The sequence below is a fragment of the Elephas maximus genome, chromosome 23 (genome assembly GCF_024166365.1).
Source record: "Elephas maximus indicus isolate mEleMax1 chromosome 23, mEleMax1 primary haplotype, whole genome shotgun sequence".
NCBI classification, from domain to species: Eukaryota; Metazoa; Chordata; class Mammalia; order Proboscidea; family Elephantidae; genus Elephas; species Elephas maximus.
Window position 1 is genome coordinate 3259175 of NC_064841.1, and position 20022 is coordinate 3279196.

General features: G+C 41.5%; 1 protein-coding gene across 9 annotated transcripts in view; it reads left to right on the forward strand.

Moving 5' to 3' along the window:
* VEPH1 (ventricular zone expressed PH domain containing 1) overlaps positions 1-20022 on the forward strand; it is a 275970-nt gene that overhangs the window by 157170 nt on the left and 98778 nt on the right. For all 9 annotated transcript variants that reach the window (XM_049867685.1, XM_049867684.1, XM_049867686.1 and 6 more), the window contains exons 8-9: positions 1786-1995; positions 2724-3121. In XM_049867685.1, coding sequence (XP_049723642.1) covers positions 1786-1995; positions 2724-3121 — 608 coding nt within the window. The remainder of the gene's footprint in view (positions 1-1785; positions 1996-2723; positions 3122-20022) is intronic.

Genomic DNA, 20022 nt, shown 5'->3' on the forward strand with positions numbered 1-20022 from the left:
TTTAACCTCTGTGCTACCAGAGCTCCTTAATCCATAACAATAAGTGAGAAAAATTTATTTAAAAAAATCAGAAACCAATCCAACAAAATTACCTTGGAAGGTTTACCATAATCATGAAATGAAGTGTTTTGGAAGAAAAATGCTGTTATTGTAACTGTGTTAAGGCAGAGAGCTTTATAGAGAAAGAGAGCAATAACAGTTCTTAAATTGTTACTCTAACCAACTCACATGTAGAACAAAATTCTAACTGAAAAATAAAGGATCAGTTTGACTTACCGGTTTGACAAGAGACTAGAGAAACCCTGAGAGTATGGCCCCCAGACACCCTTATAGCTCCATAATGAAGTCACTCCTGAGGTTCACCCTTCAGCCAAAGATTAAACAGGCCCATAAAACAAAACAAGACTAAACGGGCACACCAACCCAGGGGTAAGGGCGAAAAGGAAGGAGGGGACAGGAAAGCTGGTAATGGGGAACCCAAGGTCAAGAAGAGAGAGTACTGACACATCGTGGAGTTGGCAACCAATGTCACAAGAAATATGTGTATTAATTATTTAATGAGAAACTGATTTGCTCTGTAAAACTTCATCTAACGCACAATAAAAAAAGAAAATCCTGAAATAAAGTTCAAGGACTCCTATCTAGAGCCTGGTACCCAATAAACAAAAAATGAGTTAATTTTAAGAGTTCTTGGAGAATAGTTCTTGGCATCCAAGGACTAGATAGATGAGAAAAATTACAAGAAAAAAAAGAACTAACTAGACATTAAAACAAATACAAAACCTTTACTCCTCACTTTGCCTCACAGTTTGACTCCAAACCATCTTCCTGCGTCCATGCCTTCCTTCGTGGCATCCCTTCTCTCTCCGTCTCACTGTCTTTCCTGTCTGCTCCATTAATCTGATCTGCCCCTTATTCATCCTGGCACCCTTCATAACCCAGGATACCCAGAGCCACTCTAGCATGGCATTTTCTTAAAAAAAAAAAAAAGGCTTAACTATCTCCTCATCCTTATAAAAGATATTTGGAACTATTAATATCATTCCTGGAAAACCACTTACCTCCAATGTCTTAAAACTCAGAAAGATTTTTATTGCTTCCTAAGATGAAATAATTACACTGATTTCCATAAGATGAACAAAACCATGAATTTGCATAGTCCACATGAAATGTTCTTATTCTACTTTCTTATACTTCAGTAGAAACATATCAGTAAATGTGAAGTTCCTATGAGATATGACTATTCTTCCATGTCTGGCATGAATTTCCCATGAAGGCCCTATTTTTGGATGGCCTCTAGATGAGAATATGGTAACCACTTGCTGTGGGGTTGATTCCAATTCATGGCAACCCCATGTGCTTCAGGCGGTCCATAGGGTTTTCATGGCTGTGACCTTTCCAAATTATTTCATCAGGCCTTTCTTCCATGGTGACTCTGGGTGGATTCAAACCACCAACCTTTTGGTTAGTAGCAGAGTGCTTAGCCATTTGTATCACTGAGGACTCCATAAAACTGCTTTTTTATTCTCTGAATTCTTCAGAAAGAATTTCCAGTACAAAGTTGACATGAATACCAATGTTTCTAAGCTTCAGGCAGAATAAGCTATAGAAGCAATTTCAGAGACCTATGTCCATAATAGGTACTCAATAAATATCTGTTAAATGACTAATGAAAGAAATTTATCAGATAAAGCTTTCATTTTTGAATAAGAACCAGCTAGGGAGTGACACTGTTCTGATGGGATGTGTGACCACTGTTTAAAGCAACAATTTTTATTCCTTTAGGAGAAAAACCAGTGCTGAAATGGAATCTCCCAAGACGCTGGAAGAAACCAAGCTTGCTGTAGATCAAAACGAGGACCATGAGAAACTCCAAGTGAAAATACAGGCATTTGAAGACAAAGTCAGTGCTGAGAGCAGTACCCCTGGCTCTATCAGAAGATACAGTTTGGGCCAAGTTTCTAAGGAAGAAAGAAAAGACGTTAGATTTAACAGGTATAAATTGTGTTTGATTGTTTTTTTTTAAGTATGCACTTCATGTTTGCTATTAGTTTTGTTATCACGCTGTTATAGGCTGATTTTAAAATATCTTAAATATCTTAAACAGAGTTCTTTCTAGCCTTTCACGAAAGAAATGTTATCTGTAGTGGTTCCATTTGCCCAAAGAATCTCATTATTTTAAGTAGCGGAATACAAATGGAAAACAAACGTGACTTATTTTTAAAAAACACTTTTTAAATATTTCAAAAAAAAAAAAATTTGCCTTTGAGTCGATTCCCGTAGCAACCCTATTGGACAGAGGAGAACTGCCTCATAGGGTTTCCAAGGAGCAGCTGGTGGATTTGAACTGCTGACCTTTCAGTTAGCAGCCAAGCTCTTAACCACTGTTGAGAATGACTGTCAAAAGCTTCCCTTGATTTCTGATGAGAAAGCAAAGAAGTAGGAAAATAATAAAGTTACACAAACCTACCATTTTGTAGCCAGCCTTACCATGAAACGGATCGTTAAATCTTTGATTTTTGGAGGTGGACCAGATCTCCGAAGGCCTGGGTTATCACACGGCTTGTTGGTGGTCTCTTTTATCAAATCTGCTAACAACATTAATTTTCAGCTTCCCACTCCAGAGGAGGTAACATTTTGTCCCAGTGTTGTTCTTTCTTTTACTTGTCAGTGGATGGTAGCTCAACTTCTTTAACCGTTTTAACTTTCCCTTTGTGTTGCAGGTCAAAAAGTTTGGCTTTGCACACGGTGCTAATGAACGGTGTGAGTTCAAATGACGGGGAAGATGTGGAGAACGGAGATAGACCAGCCGGCATCTCTCTTTCAGAAATAGACCCACTTAGCCAAGAAAATGACAAGTCGCCCTGTAAGGCAGACACTGAGAGATCACAGCTGGGAAATTTTTCAGCTTTGCACCCAAGTATTATACATATAGAATCAGAGAATTTGCCAGAAACAGTTAAGGAAAGCTTTCAGGAGGGAACTGCAGGGACAGCCGCAAGTCCTATAGGATACCAAGATAAGCTGTACTTGCACTTAAAGGAAAACCTCAGTCAGGTGAAAGCCTACGCCGTGGAAATCGGGAAGAAGATTCCAGTCCCTGATCAGTGTACCATCGAAGGTAAGTGCTCTCGACTCCGCGAAAGTGCAACATTTCTGACATTATTGGAAAAAAAAAAAAAGTAGCTCAAGTCACATCCATTGCCATACCATTTTCTGGATCTCTTGCAAAATAGATAATTTTCAAAACTCCCTTATATTATTTTAATTATATTTTTTTCCAGTAAGATCAATCGTATCGTAGATTCTCTTTTGAATCACCTGAGTTCACCACTTTCTGACTTTTTCTGAACCTTGAAGATACATCGTTTCTGGTTTGGGCAAATCCAGGGAGGGACGGCTGTGGTCCCTGAAGTAAGGTCTGCGACAGGGATATTTCCCATCCACAACCTCTTGGAGATTAGAGTCTCAAAAGAAATAGGCAAAACTATAGTCCGGAAGCGAAGTGGAGCGCGTCAGACAACAAAGGGAAAAATAGGAACAGAACCTTCAAGGGCTCAGACTTTCCTCACATGTGCTATTTAAGGGGACACCAAAAACAGTAAATTTTTAAAGACAGAATCAGTCACAGTGCTTGGCTGAGCCATACTGGAGCCTAAGACAAGAGGAAGAAGCAGGGATGCTGATCCCGTCTTTATTTACAATTTCGATATTTTGTTCAGCATGGAGTTTCAGGGGTTAATTTTGATTTTTTAAAAACATTATTAACCTTGATTACTAAGTTTTGGAGCATAGTTTTAAATTTTGTGCCCCAGTCCTGGCCCTGGAAAAGGCAATGGGTTTGAGACACAGGTCCTAAAATGCCAGCATGCCAGGGATGGGATCTGTCTGCTGGGTGGTGGGCTAAACAGACTTGGATGACTAGATGGCACTGTTGGAGCAAAGCAGGCCTTCCCTACAGCCTTTCTGAGGTAGGAGCCGTGCTCTGCCCTTGAGATTTACTGGGAAGTCCTAACACTCTTGGAGGATGTGCCATCTTCTCACAGGCTACAACCCTCATGGAAAAAGCCAGGCAGCTCACCCTCCAGAAGGAAACACAGCCCAAGGGTAGTGAATCCAATTCATATACACCCACCCACTAACAGTTATCCCCTTCCAGGTTTAGGTATTATCACCAATTACCAGTTCCCATCAAGTCAGCTCTTACTCATGGCAAACCCACGTGTATCAGAGTAGAACTGTGCTCTACAGGGTTTTCAATGGCTGATTTTTTCAAAACAAGTACGCCACGCTTTTCTTCCAAGGTGCTTCTGGTTAGATTCGAACCTACAACCTTTCAGTTAGTAGCCAAGTGCATTAACTGTACCACCCAGCAAAAAAACAAAACAAAAAAAAACTCAGTGCCATCGAGTAGATTCCGGCTCACTAGGAGTATCCTGTTTTCCGTACTCTATATTCTATTCCCCTCACTGCCCAAGTCAGAGGAAAGTATACACCCTCACAAAGAGAAAAGGAGGGTCAGCACTTAGTAATGGCGAATATTATTACTCGCTGTGTCTGTAAGGAGCCCTGGTGGTGCAGCAGTTAAGCACTTGGCTGCTAACCAAAACGTCAGCAGTTCAAACCCGCTAGCCACTCTGCGGGAGAAAGGACCTGGTGATCTGCTCCCGTAAAGCTCCCAACCTTGGAAACCCTGTGGGGCAGCTCTACTCTGTCATACGGGGTTGCTGTGAGTCCGAATTGATTTGACAGCAACAGGTTTGGTTTTTGTGTTTTTTAAAATCTGGTCTCCTGGTGGCAGAGTGGTTGAGAACCAGCTGCTAACCAAAGGGTCAGCAGTTTGATTCCACCAGCCGCTCCTTGGAAACCCTATGGGGCAGTTCCACTCTGTCCTATAGCATCACTATGAGTGGGAATCGACTTGACAGCAGTGGGTTTGGTTTTTTGTTTTTGTACAGAATCTGACATTTCCAAAGGTGTTTCCAATAATTTTCTGACGAGCCTTCTTAAAATTCTTTTTTAAATGATGATAATAAAATTTATATTGATCATATTCAAGTATAAGTTTTAGATAATTAAATATACCAAAGCTTAGGAATAGCTGAAAACTCGAAGTAAATTCTTTACAATTATCTGTGTTGCTAAAGCCCTATGCATTTGATGCATCCCACAACCCAGTAATAGGCTGGAGAATTTAAAGTAAGAGGGATGAACTGAATTACCCAGTTTGACAGAAGGAGTCTATAGCAAAAATAAGGTTAGAAACATTTCCATCTACTAGAATAGTTGTTTCTTTTTTTTTCAAGTTTGCCTCAGAGCATTAAAATTTTCCTGTACAGTGAGATTTATTCTTGTGGAAATCCTGCAGAGTTGCTTCAAGCATCTAGTCAAAAGCACATGATATTTCTTATTGTCTTGAATTACTTTGGGAGTTGGAGAGTTAACTAGGTGACTTGGGGTTGTTTCTGAAATATTGAATGAATCCATCATCTTTACTTAAAAAAAAAAAGGTAGGGGGGAGATAGGAAGTATTTTCTTTTGATTCTGATGTTTCCTACCAGGACTGACCTAGAACTGAGTATGTATTTTTTCAAGTGGACATTTTGAAATTCATTCATACGTTTGTCATTTCCTGGAAGTGCCTGGGAAATTCCTCACACAGGGATATGTGTGAGAGATCAGAGATTTACCTGACTCACTGTAAATAGTGCCACAGAGAAAGGGCTCGCACTGACCACGGGAGACACGTTGTTATTATTTCAGACACCGTGTAAACCTTTTAGCTGAAAGCCAACAGCCATCTGGCTGCCACAAGCTTGCTTTTTGCATGAGGTCAGCACAACATATTACATTTGGTTCCTTAAAAAACGTATTGAAGTTTAGGCTTAGAAATTGTGTTGTGTTTAATGTGTTGTTGGTATAAAAGAAACATATTTGGTCTTTCTTGCTGAATTATGCAAAGTAATCAAGAAACAGAAGAAGCTTTAAAACCACTTCTACAGCCTTTTCACTTGCTTCGTATGCACGCAAAACCGGGATGATGAATAAGGAAGACTGAAGAAGAATTGACGCTTTTGAATTGTGGTGTTGGTAAAGGATATTGAATATACCATCAACTGCCAGAAGAATGAAAGAATCAGTCCTGGAAGAAGTGTACCCAGAATGTTCCTTAGAAGCAAGGATAATGAAACTGTCTCACCTACTTCAGACATATTATCAGGAGGGACCAGTCCCTGGAGAAGGACATCACACTTGGTAAAGTAGAGGGTCAGCAAGAAAGAGGAAGACCCTCAATGAGATGGATTGACACAGTGGCTGCAACAATGGGCTCAAGCATAACAATGATTGTGAGGATGGTGCAGGACCGGGCAGTGTTTCGTTCTGTTGTACACAGGGTTGCTATGAGTCAGAACCGACCCAACCGCACCTAACAACAACAACACACATTTAAAAATAAGAAGACAAATAGCTACCAGGAAACATGAACAAAAACATTGTTAAGAATATTCTTGAACTGATGTTACAAAGTCCAAAGTATAAGAAAATAACAAAACAACCCCGTGAAGTTCTTTTGGTATTAGGTTGAACCCTATGAAAAAATCCAATATCCAACTTCTGTAGCCCACAAAAGCATCAATTTCATATGGTTCAACCTCATTGGTGGTGTTGTTATTGTTGTTGTGTGCCATCAAGTCGATTCAGACTCAAAGCAACCCTACAGGACAGAGTGGAACTGCCCCATAGGGTTTCCTAGGCTGTAATCATTATGGGAGCAGATCACCAGGTCTCTACTCCCAGGGAGCAGCTGGGAGGTTCCGACTTCAGTAGTAAACTACTGGGAAAGAACAGGAGCCTCAGTAGTCACAGAACAGCAGAATTCAGCGTGGGGTGAATCAAGATCACAAATCTCACTCTTAACCCTAGGTTTATTATCTTATTATTGTATAACGTTGACCCCTCTGGGGACAGGCAGTGGAGTGTAAACAGATGGGTGCAAATCCATCATTATGTTTGGAAAAAATGGCTAACCCCAGGTCTTATTGAGGTTGGGTCAACAGTGTTGTTTTGAGTATGAAAGAGTATGTTATTCCCAGATCAGTAACTCACCCCTGAGCCTTGTAAGTTTACCAACAAATGAAAGGTACATATTCATAAGTGGAGTGATGGTCTGATGTCACCACCCAATTATAGTTACATACAAGGCCAAAGGAATTGAGCTCATCTAGCAATGGACATAAATGTCTGAATCACTGGTATTCAATTTGTGGACAAAATTGACTAGAGGTTTAAAAAAAAATGATATTGAAATAAGTCCTTGAAAACATGGCCCATCATCGGTGTTCTTTAGAGGATAATATAAAACCTTACAAAAACCCGTCAGTTTTCCTTGGGTTTACTTTGAAGTATTTCCTGGTTGGGTGCAGGTCCATCCCATCTGCAGAGCATATCGGCAAGCCTGACTTGCAGAAAGCTAACTTTGAAGCTAGTGTTGTAGTCCTTTCCATAGCAGACACACATGAGTAGATTCTTCCTGAGTTGAATAGATGTAAGAACATACAAACATAAAATACAATTCACTGTAAATATTAAGAAGCAAATAAAGCTTCTTTATTAAAATTTTGCGTATAGTCAAGTCGAACCTCAGTGTTGAGTGTCTGAGAGGGCAAAGCTAACACCACCCTTTGCCTCCTTCTCTTTGGATGACTACTTGCGTCTACTTAATGGTTCAGGGGGAGGTTTCTTTCTTTCTTTCTTTTTAAGTAGATTATAGTTTAATAATGGGATTAGGATAATTACTCCATGAGAGGAGATATAAAATTTCAAGACAGAAAAAAATTCTAAAGCTTTTCACACAAGTTGATAAAGAAAAACAGAAAATAGCAAATGGGAAGATTACAAATTCCTTGGAGCCTGATTTTATTGAGCTGGTTCTTTGGGCCCCTGTTTGAAGGACCCTGTTGAACGAAAACTTCCCTGGAGACTTTGTCTTGGTGCTTTGGCATTTATTGTGGATTACCCAGAGACCCTGGGTAGTACAAACAGTTACCACACTTGGCTGCTAACTGAAAGCTTGGCCATTCCAGTCCACCCAGAGGGATCTTGGAAGAACGGCCTGGTGATCTACTTCCAAAAAATTAGCCATTGAAAACCCTACGGGACAGAGAACTATGCTGACACATGTGGGTCAACAGCAACTGGTTTGGTTTTTAATTTACCTTATTCACCTCCAAAGAGTGGATGTTAGTCAAAGGCAGGCATACCGGGAGGGAGCTGGGTTCTCTCCTTTACTGTATTCTCCTGCCTCATGGATCCCAACTGAAGTCATCTGTGGTGGCCCGTGAAAACCATCCAAGTAATGTGACTAAAGGGAGATCTACAAAATCTTTTTTTTTTTTTATAATTTTTATTGAGCTTTAAGTGAACGTTTACAAATCAAGTCAGTCTGTCACATGTAAGCTTATATACACCTTACTCCATACTCCCACTTACTCTCCTCCTAATGAGTCAGCCCACTCCCTCCTTCCAGTCTCTCCTTTCATGACAATTTTGCCAGTTTCTAACCCTCTCTGCTACAAAATCTTTTTGAAAAGATCCCTCCCAACTCCTCTCATGACTTAGCGTCGGATTTCTTCTCTTGCATGTCCCCAGACATGGGTAGCTGCAAGGCTCAGACTTGCAACCACGAATTGCTGGTGAAAATGTTACACACTATAATCCACAACTTAACAAGTTACAGAGTTCCAACAGACAACATCAGATAATTTTTGTTTCCTATTAATTACATTTTCAAAAGCACCGTTTTCTTAAAATGGAAAAAAAAAAGTTTGATTTTCTTTCCAAATAAATAACTAGAAAAATGCTATTGGACAAAGAGGTACGTTACTTGCCTGCAACTTGAGTTAACTGATATTTATCTACAAATGAGACGTATATTCACCCAATTAAGGTATAGTGGAGAGTGAAATTTATGAGTGTGTATATTCTGAGTACATCTGTTAGGCTGTTCTGTATGAGATCCAGGAGGAGTTAACTGCCTGTAAACAAAGTAAGCCACCAAAATCTTGAAGTGTTCATTGGCCTAAGATAGTATCCACCTTGGGCGTGTCTCTAATATGTTTAGAGGAACCTTGATGATAAACACACAGAGGCAAAAGTAAATACGTAAAACTTACAAAAATGGACAGGAGTATATTTCAGTATGTCTCACGCTAAAGGTAGGCACATTCAAGAAGGAAGAGGAGGAGGAGGGAAGTGATTTGCTGTAGCCTACTTCACATTCTTTAATGTATTATCTCTAAGGGCATTATTTTTAAAAACAGAAGGTTGTATGGAGACACACACTCATACCTGCAGTCAGGATTTTTATGTTTTTTCAGGGAAGCTCAGTCTCAGCGATTATTACCAATTGTCCGTTATTTGGGGACTGTCTTTACTCCAAAGGATACAGTGCCACACAGAACAGTCTGGAGTCACCGATGGTCCCAGCAGAAGAGTACATTCCAATCCAGCTTGCAACAGACCAAATTTCAGTAAAGTGAAAGTTATTTTTCTGTTTACTTCCATTATGAACCTGGCAGGGAAACAAAATGGTCCCTGGGTATCATCAAATCTCTTCTAAAAACAGAGGAAATCTATTTTCTGAGTACTGTTGGTGAGGAAGTGGGTCTGCGGTTGGTGAGGAAGAGCTGGTAGCCAGGAAGCTGAAAAGAGATTATAAGGCTGGGGAGAGGGTTTTGATGTGACAGGGGAGAGGGAAAAGAATTAAGAATTTCCAATTTCCTTCATTTGCTCCATGACAACCGTTACCTTGAGATGACGGAGGCGTTTTAAACGTTTTTCCCAAACTATAGCTAAGTAGGAAACCCTGGCGGCTAGTGGCGAAGTGCTACGGCTGCTAACCGAAGGGTCGGCAGTTCAAATCAGCCAGGTCCTCCTTGGAAACTCTATGGGGCAGTTCTACTCTGTCCTGTAGGGTCGCTATGAGTCGGAATCGACTCGACGACGCTGGGTTTGGTTTATTGGTTTGGTAGCTAGGTAGACGTTGGCAATCATGAGTCTTTATGAGAAGTGTTGAGTTCACCTGGGTTTGCGTGCTGCTCCTTAGTGCTACACAAGTGGGTGGCTTTAACAAACATAAACTGAGTTTCTCGCTGTTTAGGAGGCTAGGCTTCCGAATTGAGGGCCTGGGCTCTAGCGGATGGCTGTCTCAGTCATCTCTGGGGGGAAGCCCCTGTCACAGCTTCTCTAGCTTTCTTCTCGGCCCTCCTCAGAGATCTCCACGTGGAGTCGATTGTTCCTCCGTTCGTGCTTGCTTCTCTGTGTCGAATCTGCTCTTTTTGTATCTCAAAAATGATTGAGTTTAAGACATACCCTACGCTGACATGACCTCATTAACATAACAAAGAAAACCTTACCCCCAAATAGGATTAGATCCACGCTTACCAGGCTAGGATTCCAACACGTATTTTTAGGGGGACACAATTCAGTCTCTAACACCCAGGTATTTGATAATTTGGTAGACACTTATTTGTGCTACAGTTTATTTTCAGAGAAGTGCTTCTTGATACATGGCAGACGAGTCTACCTAAAGCTGAGAGAGCCTGAAATCAGGTGTTTGCCAGCCTAGTTGGAGGGAGCAAAAAAGAGCTAAGAAAGGACAGTGAATTCCTGGGTTTCCTGTTGACATGTCTGCCCTGTCCACATTAAGGACTGGCAAAATTTTGTCTTCTTAAAAGAAGATTCTGCAAACGTTAAAAAATAGATTGTTTTATGGAAAATGATCATTTCCAGATAAAATGCTCACATCAGTGATCAGTCATTAGTATTATGCCACAATTAAAATATGCCACAAAAAACAATGCCGTTGCAAAAACTCTGAGAGTATGGTTTTGTTTCTCATGTCAAGCTCCCTAATTTAGAAGTCTTAATAAAAGCTACATTTTACAGATGATCACAGAAGTTTAGATGTTTGAAAAAACATTGACTTGAGAAGTAATTTCTAACTTGCATGGGTAAGGATAATAACAGATGACTATGTCTCCCCAAAAAAGATTTTCAAGGCCTCAAGACTTGAGAACCTGTCTCCTCTTCGGTGGTGTTTGTCTACACAGCTCAGGTGCTAGGAAGGGCAGAGTGAGCTCAACCCGCATCCCTGGGGTTTTCTGCTGAGGAGAACCAGACAGAGCACTATGAAAACGGTGCCTTGCCTGTCATTCATTCACTCGTCAGCCACCACTTACTGAGAACCAGCTCTCACCAGGCAATGTGCTGTAGACAGGGGATACAGTAGTCCACAAGGCAGTGATGGTCTTGGCGCTTTTGGAACTTACCCTGTAGTGATGTTTGTGGTTGTTGGTTGTTGTCCAGTTGATTCTGATTCACGTAGACCCCATGTGTGAAGAGTAGAACTGCTCCATAGGGTTTTCAGTGGCTGATTTTTCAGAAAGGGATTGCCAGGCCATTCTTCCAAGACACCTCTCGGTGGACTGAAACCTCCCACTTTTCAGTTAGCTGCCAAGCGTTTTAACCATTTACACTACTCAGGGAGTCCACCACCCAGGGACTGCACATATATATGTATGTATTTATATGTTGGGGTGGGGGGAGCTTTAGAGGGACACACAGCAAACTGTTACCACTGGTTTATCTCTGAAGAGTAAGATTCAGGGAGGAGGGTGGAAAAGAAGGGGGAAGAGAAACTTGCAGTTTTAGTGTAGACAGTTCTGCGAGGTTTGGAATTTTCAGACAGGAATATTTGGTTCAGTAATAAGGAGGGGAGCTCCTAACTTGGACCAAGGTAATTTTAGATTTGCCAGCAACCTGTTGGTTTTTTGGTTTGTCTGATTGAGGAGCCCTGGTGGCACAGTGGTCAAGAGCTTGGCTGCTAACCAAAAGGTCAGCAGTTCGAATCCACCAGCTGCTCCTTGGAAACTCTATGGGGCAGTTCTACCCTGTCCTATAAGGTTGCTATGAGTTGGACTCGACTCAATGGCAGTGGGTTTAGTTTTGGGTTTTTCTAACTGAAAGTCTAGAGACTTGGATTCTAGTCCCAGCTCTGTTGCCAGGGATCCCCGTTCCTTGAACAGAATACTTCACCGCTTTGGGTCACAACTTCCTCACGTCTATCCCGAGTGTATTACAGCGTCATTGGTTCTCAACCTGATCCAGGGATCCCTGCAAAGGGGCTCCCTGCAAAGGGGCTCCCCTTTCCCCTTCTCTTCCCTTCCTCCATCCCCCAAACAGAGCAGCTCTGATTTAGTTGGGTTTTTCATACTGGCCTTCCTAACACATGCTTAAACCGAGAATCCCACACCTGAAAGAGACTTGAAAAACTGGGCTGGGTAATCCTTCCGGCCATTTGTACTTTGAGTGCAGTGAACTCTGAATGTCTTATGGTAGAGCTGGCAAAATGTAAAACCTTAGTTATTTGGCCAAGTTTTTCATCTGCTTCAAACAACTTTATTACTAATTTTATATCTTAAATATAAAGTTAAAAAAATTATTTAATGTTAATATCCTCCCTTTTTCCAGGCACTTGTAGCCATCAAGTTTGTTACAGTTCGTTGGGAGAAAATCGACCAGATGGCTTAGTTCTTTTGAGGTTTGTCTCAGTATCTGCCAGGATTTACTAATATCCATCAGACACCAAATAACCAACTATGGTCAGCAGCTCAGTGGGTTATCCTGGCTGTTCTATATCTATTCTTACTTCATGAGAACCTTACTCGGTTGCTTTCGGTTTATCTTACTTAATGCGAATCATTCTCATTTCAAACAGTATTTGAAGTAACCTACAAAAATATATAATAAAACAACGAAAAAAGATGATCCGCTCAATGTGAGAAAAAAATAAGCACAGAAGAATAAAATTACTCCAGTGATTGAGGTTTTTTTGTTTGTTTTTCAGAAATTTATCCCCGCAGATTTTCACAGTTGCTAATAATGTGTTTTGCAGATTTACTTCTGAGCACCCCAGTTCATGGTAAGGAGGGAAACAAAATGAGTTATAAAATCCACAGTGTCCATAAATAAAAATATACTAATTGCTCTGGTGAAAAAAAAAAAGTTGTCTGTTTATTTGACTGATGAATGCTGTGCTCGCTAAATAGAGCCCTGGTGGTGCAGTGGTTAAGAGCTCGGCTGCTAACCAAAAGGTTGGCAGTTTGAATCCACCAGCTACTCCATGGCAGCCCTATGGGGCAGTCCTCCTCTGTCCTGTAGGGTCGCTGTGAGTCAAAATCGACTCAGTGGCAATGGGTTTGGTTTTGTGTGTGTGTGTGTATGTGCTCATTGAAGACAGTTCATCAAAAGAGATATTTATTATGCAACAAATATTGTAACTATTAAATATAACGATGCAGTAGGGGTTCTCAGTTGGGGGTGATTTTGCCTCCCAGGGGATTTTTGACAGTTCTTGACACGTTTTTGGTTGTCACAGCTTGAAGGGTAGAGCAGTGCTGCTGGTATCCAGTAGGCAGAGGCCAGGGAAGCTATTAGACATCTTACAATGTACGGGGTAGCTTCCCACAACAAAGGACTACCTGGCTCAAATTATCAATAGTGGTTGAAAAACCCCGCAACAGAGCTTTGCTCCTCAAAGTGTGGTCCATAGGCCAGCATATTCACATTGCCTGGGAGCTTGTTAAAAATGCAGACCCTCAGGCCCCACCCCACCACCACCACCGCCAACCCATTTCCATGAGCTGATTCTGACTCATAGCAACCCTATAGGACAGAGTGGAACTGTCCCATAGGGTTTCCAAGGAGCGGCTGGTAGACCTGAACTGTGGACCTTTTGGCTAGCAGCTGAGCTCTTAACCACTGAATTAGCATCTGCAGTTGAAGCAGCTGCCCAGGGGATCCACCGGCACCTTAATGTCTGAGAAGCTCTGCAAGAGCAGAAGGGGAAATCCCAGCTGATCCCTGTAGCCAAGGGAAGAGTTCTCCTCCTGACAACGATCTGTGATTGAATTAGCTGACTCCTCCTTTAAGGACACATCTGGAATGAGGGAAGGAGTCTTCTTCTCTGGACACTCAGGGATGAGAGGCTCAACCATTGGAGCTTCTTATGGCCCTGAGTCTGTGGTTCCAGTCATCCTCTGATTGTCCTCAAAGAACGTGAGTTTTAGAAAAGGAAAAAAAGGGCTTGGGGCCAGGACATCCTGCTCTCTGCTAGATGTTTAAATCTGTAGTGTGTGACCTTTTGACTTTTATGAATACGGCATTTGGTTTCTGGTGGAGAGGTAGTCTTAAAAGCCTCAAAATACCTCTTGAGCACCAAATATGTCTTCAGTGAAGCTTAGCCAAGTTGTGTAAATGAATTAGAAACATATGGATTACATTTACCTGAAAATATGCAGAGAATTAAAATTAAGTGAAAATGTGCTGGAGGCAATCTATGCTTTCATAAGCTCAAAATGTTGAAAAGCAGCTTGAGACAAGTGATAAACTCAAAGTATCTGTATTGATATTTACAGATTAATTCAATAAGCCCTCATTCCTTTTAACAGGAACTGATGTCATTGTACTTTGGACTATCTTTTCTCTACTGAATCTGTGTGATTTTTTTCCCCATAGTTCTTTTTAAAAGAACCTTGAAAATATTTGAATACAAGCTATATTTTCCGGTAAATGTGGATGGTTACATCTATCACTAAATCCCTATCATATCTCTCTACTGGATTTTCATTTCATAGTCACATCAGTCCCTAAATACAGTTAATCCTTGGATTTTTTGTTTGTTTGTTGTTTGTTTTTTTAGTAAAACCTTGAACTTTTATAAACAATTGAGTTAACTGTAAAAGAATCAAATCAGACAGACACATTCCTTATATTCTTTGAGCACTGATTCATACAAACTCTTGGTAATTCCAATGTCAAATGTACATTGAACAATTAAGGTATTTATTATTGTTTTCAGAACTTTTCCCACATTTAACTTTGCGTTCCCGGGCCTATTGAAAACCCATGCCGTCGAGTCAATTCCGACTCATGGCGACCTTGTAGGACAGAGCAGAACTGCCCCACAGAGTTTCCAAGGAGCGCCTGGCAGATTCAAACTGCCGACCTTTTGGTTAGCAGCCGTAGCACTTAACCACTATGCCACCAGGGTTTCCCCAGACCTATTGTGTATTTTGAATTAAGGTACAGCAGCAAGAATTATTGTCTCCTTAAAGTAATTCATTAACCATTTAAATAGAAGGGTTTAATTGAAAATGTAAAACACTGAAATAACAGGAAGTTTCCAAAGCCAATTACCCTCCTTCATTAGACAAAGTGCTATCTGTGAATTATGTTTAATGTAAATTATAACCCACGGCCTTCGAGTCAGTTCTGGCTCATAGTGTCCCTATAGGACAGAGTGGAACTGCCCACAGGGTTTCCAAGGTTGTAAATCTTTACAGAAGCAGGCTGCCACATCTCTCTTCCATGGAGCAGCTGGTGAGTTCAAACGGCTGACCTTTCAGTTAGCAGCCCAGTGCTTAACCACTGTACCACCAGGGCTCCTCAATGTAAATTATAGTGCTCTGATACTGGTAAGGATGCCCTGGTGGCATGGTGGTTAAGAGCTATGGCTGCTAACCAAAAGGTCAGCAGTTTGACTCCACCAGGCACCCCCTGGAAACCGACCATGAGTCGGAATCGACTCAGTGGCAGCAGGTTTGGCTTTTTGGTTTTTAATATTGGTAAGGAGCCCTGGTGGTGCAGTGGTTAAGAGCTCGGCCGCTAACTGAAAGGTCAGTGGTTTGAACCCACGACCAGCTCCACAGCAGGAAGACATGGCAGTCTGCTTCTGTAAAGATTATAGCCTTGGAAACCCTGTGGGGCAGCTCTACTCTCTCCGATAAGATGGCTATGAGTTGGAATCGACTTGATGGCAACAGGTTTTGGGTTTGGAATATTGGTAAGGGACCCATCTAGGTTCAACTACAAACCTGTTTTTCAAGAATTTCTTAAGAAACTTCCAGATGCTTTTAGTCAAGCATTATTTTTGCTAACTTTTGAACTCAAGCACATTTTAAGAAAATGTAATCCAGGTGTTTCAAATTCATTCTCACTTTATCCATCAAGATTTTTTGGTAAGCTCTTCTGATCCCTACGAGGCGCTTCACTGATAATGGAAATCTCATCAAGAAACAACCTTTGCTGGTATTAAGAAGAGGCCTGTATCCAGATGTGGGAATGGTGGCCCTACTGGGTTTGAAAGCAAAAGGAATCTTTTTACAGTTTGGGTCACACGCCTTTCTTGCCTTGTCAGATACCATAAAAGAAACCATACTTCACTGGACTCAGTCAGTTGTGGTCAAGGTTTTGAGGGGAGATGTGAGCAGGTCATTGCGTATCTACTGTAGATAAGTTTGGACTTGGAACTACCTTACAATAAGGTAGTGAAGAGGGTAAAAGTTCACGGCAACTGCATGTGTGTCAGAGCAGAACTGTGCTCCACAGGGTTTCTAGTGGCTGATTTCCCAGAACAGATCACCAGGTCCAGGGGTGGATTAACCAGTAAGCAAGGTAAGCCTGGGTTTACTTGTACTTACTTACTAATCTGTAGTGCACAATTTCACGTGAGTTTGAAAAATGCAATGCAACACAGGTGAAATTGTGCCCTACAGATTAGTAAGTAAGCACAAGTAAGCCCGTGCATACCTTGTTTATTGGGTACTCTATGCCTGGCCAGGTCTTTCTTCCAAGGCACCTCTGGGTGGACTCAAACGTTTCGGCTAGTAGCTAAGTAGGTTGACCATGTGCACCAAGGACTCCAGTGAGGGGGGTCAGGTATGATAAATGAGCTAAGGGATCTGAGAAGAACCCACCTTTTTTCCAGTCAAAATTCCACCGCCCCCCACCTCCCCATCCTCTTGGGCAAACCTGGACATACTTTTGATTGGTGGTTCATTCCCTGTGTTTTCACCTTTGTCACTTCCCTCCAGACAGAAAGGCTGATGTTCTCCAGACAGGCAAGGGTCTGGAGACACAGGAATGTGTGGGGCCAGCATCACCAGGGCACCACTGACCCAGTTCAGGGCCCTGCACTTGACAGCCCAGTGGCCAGCTGGCCAGGACAGAGGACTCCATGCAGCAATGACAGGCCAAGGCTGCCGTGCAGCCAGCTTAGGCCTTCCGGATCTTGAGTCACTGACTTTATTAGATACATTGCCTTCCCAAAATACTTCTTTGTCCCATGGAAAAGGCTTCCTGCAGCCTTTTACTACCCGTGTATGAGTTTCCAGGTACACCAGCAGAAGTCTAGGTCCCTGGGGCCTGGACCAGGTCCCAGGTGAGGCAGGAGTAGCACCTGGAGGCTGAAGACATTCCCTGGGCCCTGGTGGAGTGTTCAGGGTGTACTTATTTTAGGTCTCGTGCACCTGTTAAGGGCTCTGGCTTAAATAATTCAGTTCTCTAACACCCACACTCACAGACACACCCACACACACACCCAACACCCACACAAACCCCCACACCCACACACACCCCCACACCCACACACATACACACACACCCATACCCATCCACAGTCACCCAACCACTCACACACACCCATACACCCATACCCACACCCACCTATGCCCACACACATACGCAGCCACACACACACACACACACCCCTTGTGTGCCACCTGGTGACAATGTCAAGGTTTGGGGTCTTGGAGCCAGAGCTAGAGTGGAGACATCCTGACCACAGCAGCTAAAAAACACAAGCAGTCAGCATAGTGAGTGTGAATTGACAACCGTGAAGAAGTTACCTCTGCAGACTATAGACCTTCTCTATCCCCCATGCCTAGCACAGTGCCTGGCACACAACAAGGGCTCAACACCAAATAAAAGAATGATCAAATGAACCAACAAATGAAGAGCAAGGAGCAGTCCTGCCCAGCGCCTAAGCTAGCAGATGACATGTATACACAGTTTGCAACTGAATCACAAAGATTCTGTTGAGTGGACTTCAACATTTCATGTGACTTTCCACTTACGGTTGGGTTGAGGCAGCCTTTTGTTTAATTAGGGGAAGAAAAGTTGATTGTGTTATGTGATATAAAATGTTGAAAAATCACAGAGACTACCATAAACAAATTATCTCTCAAGCTCCCCACAAAGAAAGAGGAGAACAATGAAGACATTAGCCATTTGCTGAGAATGTGTGTGGTGTTTTTCAAAACATTTGGTATATTGCAGAAAACCCAGAATCCATGGAAATGGATGGTACCTGGTAGTTCTTTTTTTAAGAAAAAAAAAAAAAAAAAAAAAACGAGCTTCATTATAGTTAAATTCATAGAAGTAGCGAATAGGACAGAGCAAGGCAGTTCCGCAGGGTGGTTAGAAGCGTGGACTCCAGCTCATGGTGACCCCATGTGCGTCAGTGTAGAACTGTGTGCCATAAGGTTTTCAGTGCTGACTTTCTAGAAGTAGATCACTAGGCCTTTCTTCCAAAGCACCTCTAGGTTTACTTGAACCTCCAAACTTTCAGTTAGCAGCTGAGCACAGTAACTGTTTTCACCACCCAGGGACTCCATATCCATGGGTAGAATGACTTTATTCTCCTAACTAAAAACTGGAACATGTGAGCTGGAGAAAATAGGTATCTGCCAACTTACCCATATCCAGTTGTTTTCAGGCACAATTCATAGTTTCTGAGTGTTTTGTACCTCTGAGGGTGGTATTCCCTGAAATTGTTTTGTATATAAAAAAAGAGCCGAGTAAATCATTTGTCCCATCAGAAGGCTAGCTATAATACCTTCGTGGTAGCTGATAGATTGATTGAATCTATTACAATACCACAGCCCAATTCTAATCCAATCCCTGGTGGAAAAAAATTCCCAGTGAGTTGTTTTTTTTTTTTTTTTTTAATTACAAAAACATAATGTTCGCTGTAAAAGGCTGGAAAATAAAGAAAAGGACAAAGAAAAAGAAAATCTTTCTTAATCTTACCATTTTACCGTGGTTAAGATTTTTGCATATCCTTCCAGAACTTTTCCTATGTTGGGAAATATTTTAACTTTATGGAGGAAGACAATTTTACAAAGATGCTTCACTTTTTAATCATAATAGTGGAAATTTAGATTTAAAAATGTGAAATAGTTTTGAAGTACAATTTAAAGATCTAAGTCAGCCATGTACAATCATAGCTGCTTTTGCCAGAAACTTAATTCTAGCAGAATAATCATTTACATGGAATTTTTGTTGGAGCGCTGGAAACAAAAGACCTGAGAGTCAGCTAACATTTCCTTAACTAACTGTGGGAAAAGATGACAGATTTCCCTCAATTAGTCACATTTGTCTCACTGTTACACTGAGTGCAAGGTGCTGTATCCAGATTGGTACCTTGCTTTAAAAGGATAATCTTTTGCAATACCTTGGCAAAATAGACTTCTTTCCTGCTCATGGCATTCATTTTGACAATAAGACAAAATATAATAATTCTAAAAATTCTAACATTCTTCAATTAAGCTTGAAATATATAAAATGCGTATGTCACGTCTTAGGATATTCATCGTTATCAGTTTCTGTTCTAGACCAGACATTGACAAACTTTTTCTGTGAAAGTCCAGATAGTAAATATTTTTAGACAGAAGCAAACCACGTGGTCTTTGTTGCAAGTACTCCACCATTTGTACCACCCAGGGACCCCTTATCTGTGGGAAGAATTGTAATACGAAAGCAGGTGTAGGTAATATGTAGGCAGGTGGGCATGGCTATGTTCAAATAACACTTTATTTACAAAAACATGCAGTGAGACAGATTTGGCCCAAGGTCAGATTTTATCAGCCCATGTTCTAGATGGTAAGTTCTTTCCAACTGCCACAGTGGCCTGGAGTTTTGTATTAGATGGCCTTTAAGTGTTTCTCATCCCTGACGCAAGACTTCCAGTAAACATGGCTGATTGAACACATTCTCCTCCACTACCACAAAATCCCACTTAAATGATAATAAAGGAACTCACAGGCATAAGCTTAAAGAAACAGAATAGAGGACAAGAATGCAGGACAAAGAATATCAACAAAACGTTGGCAAAGCAGAGCA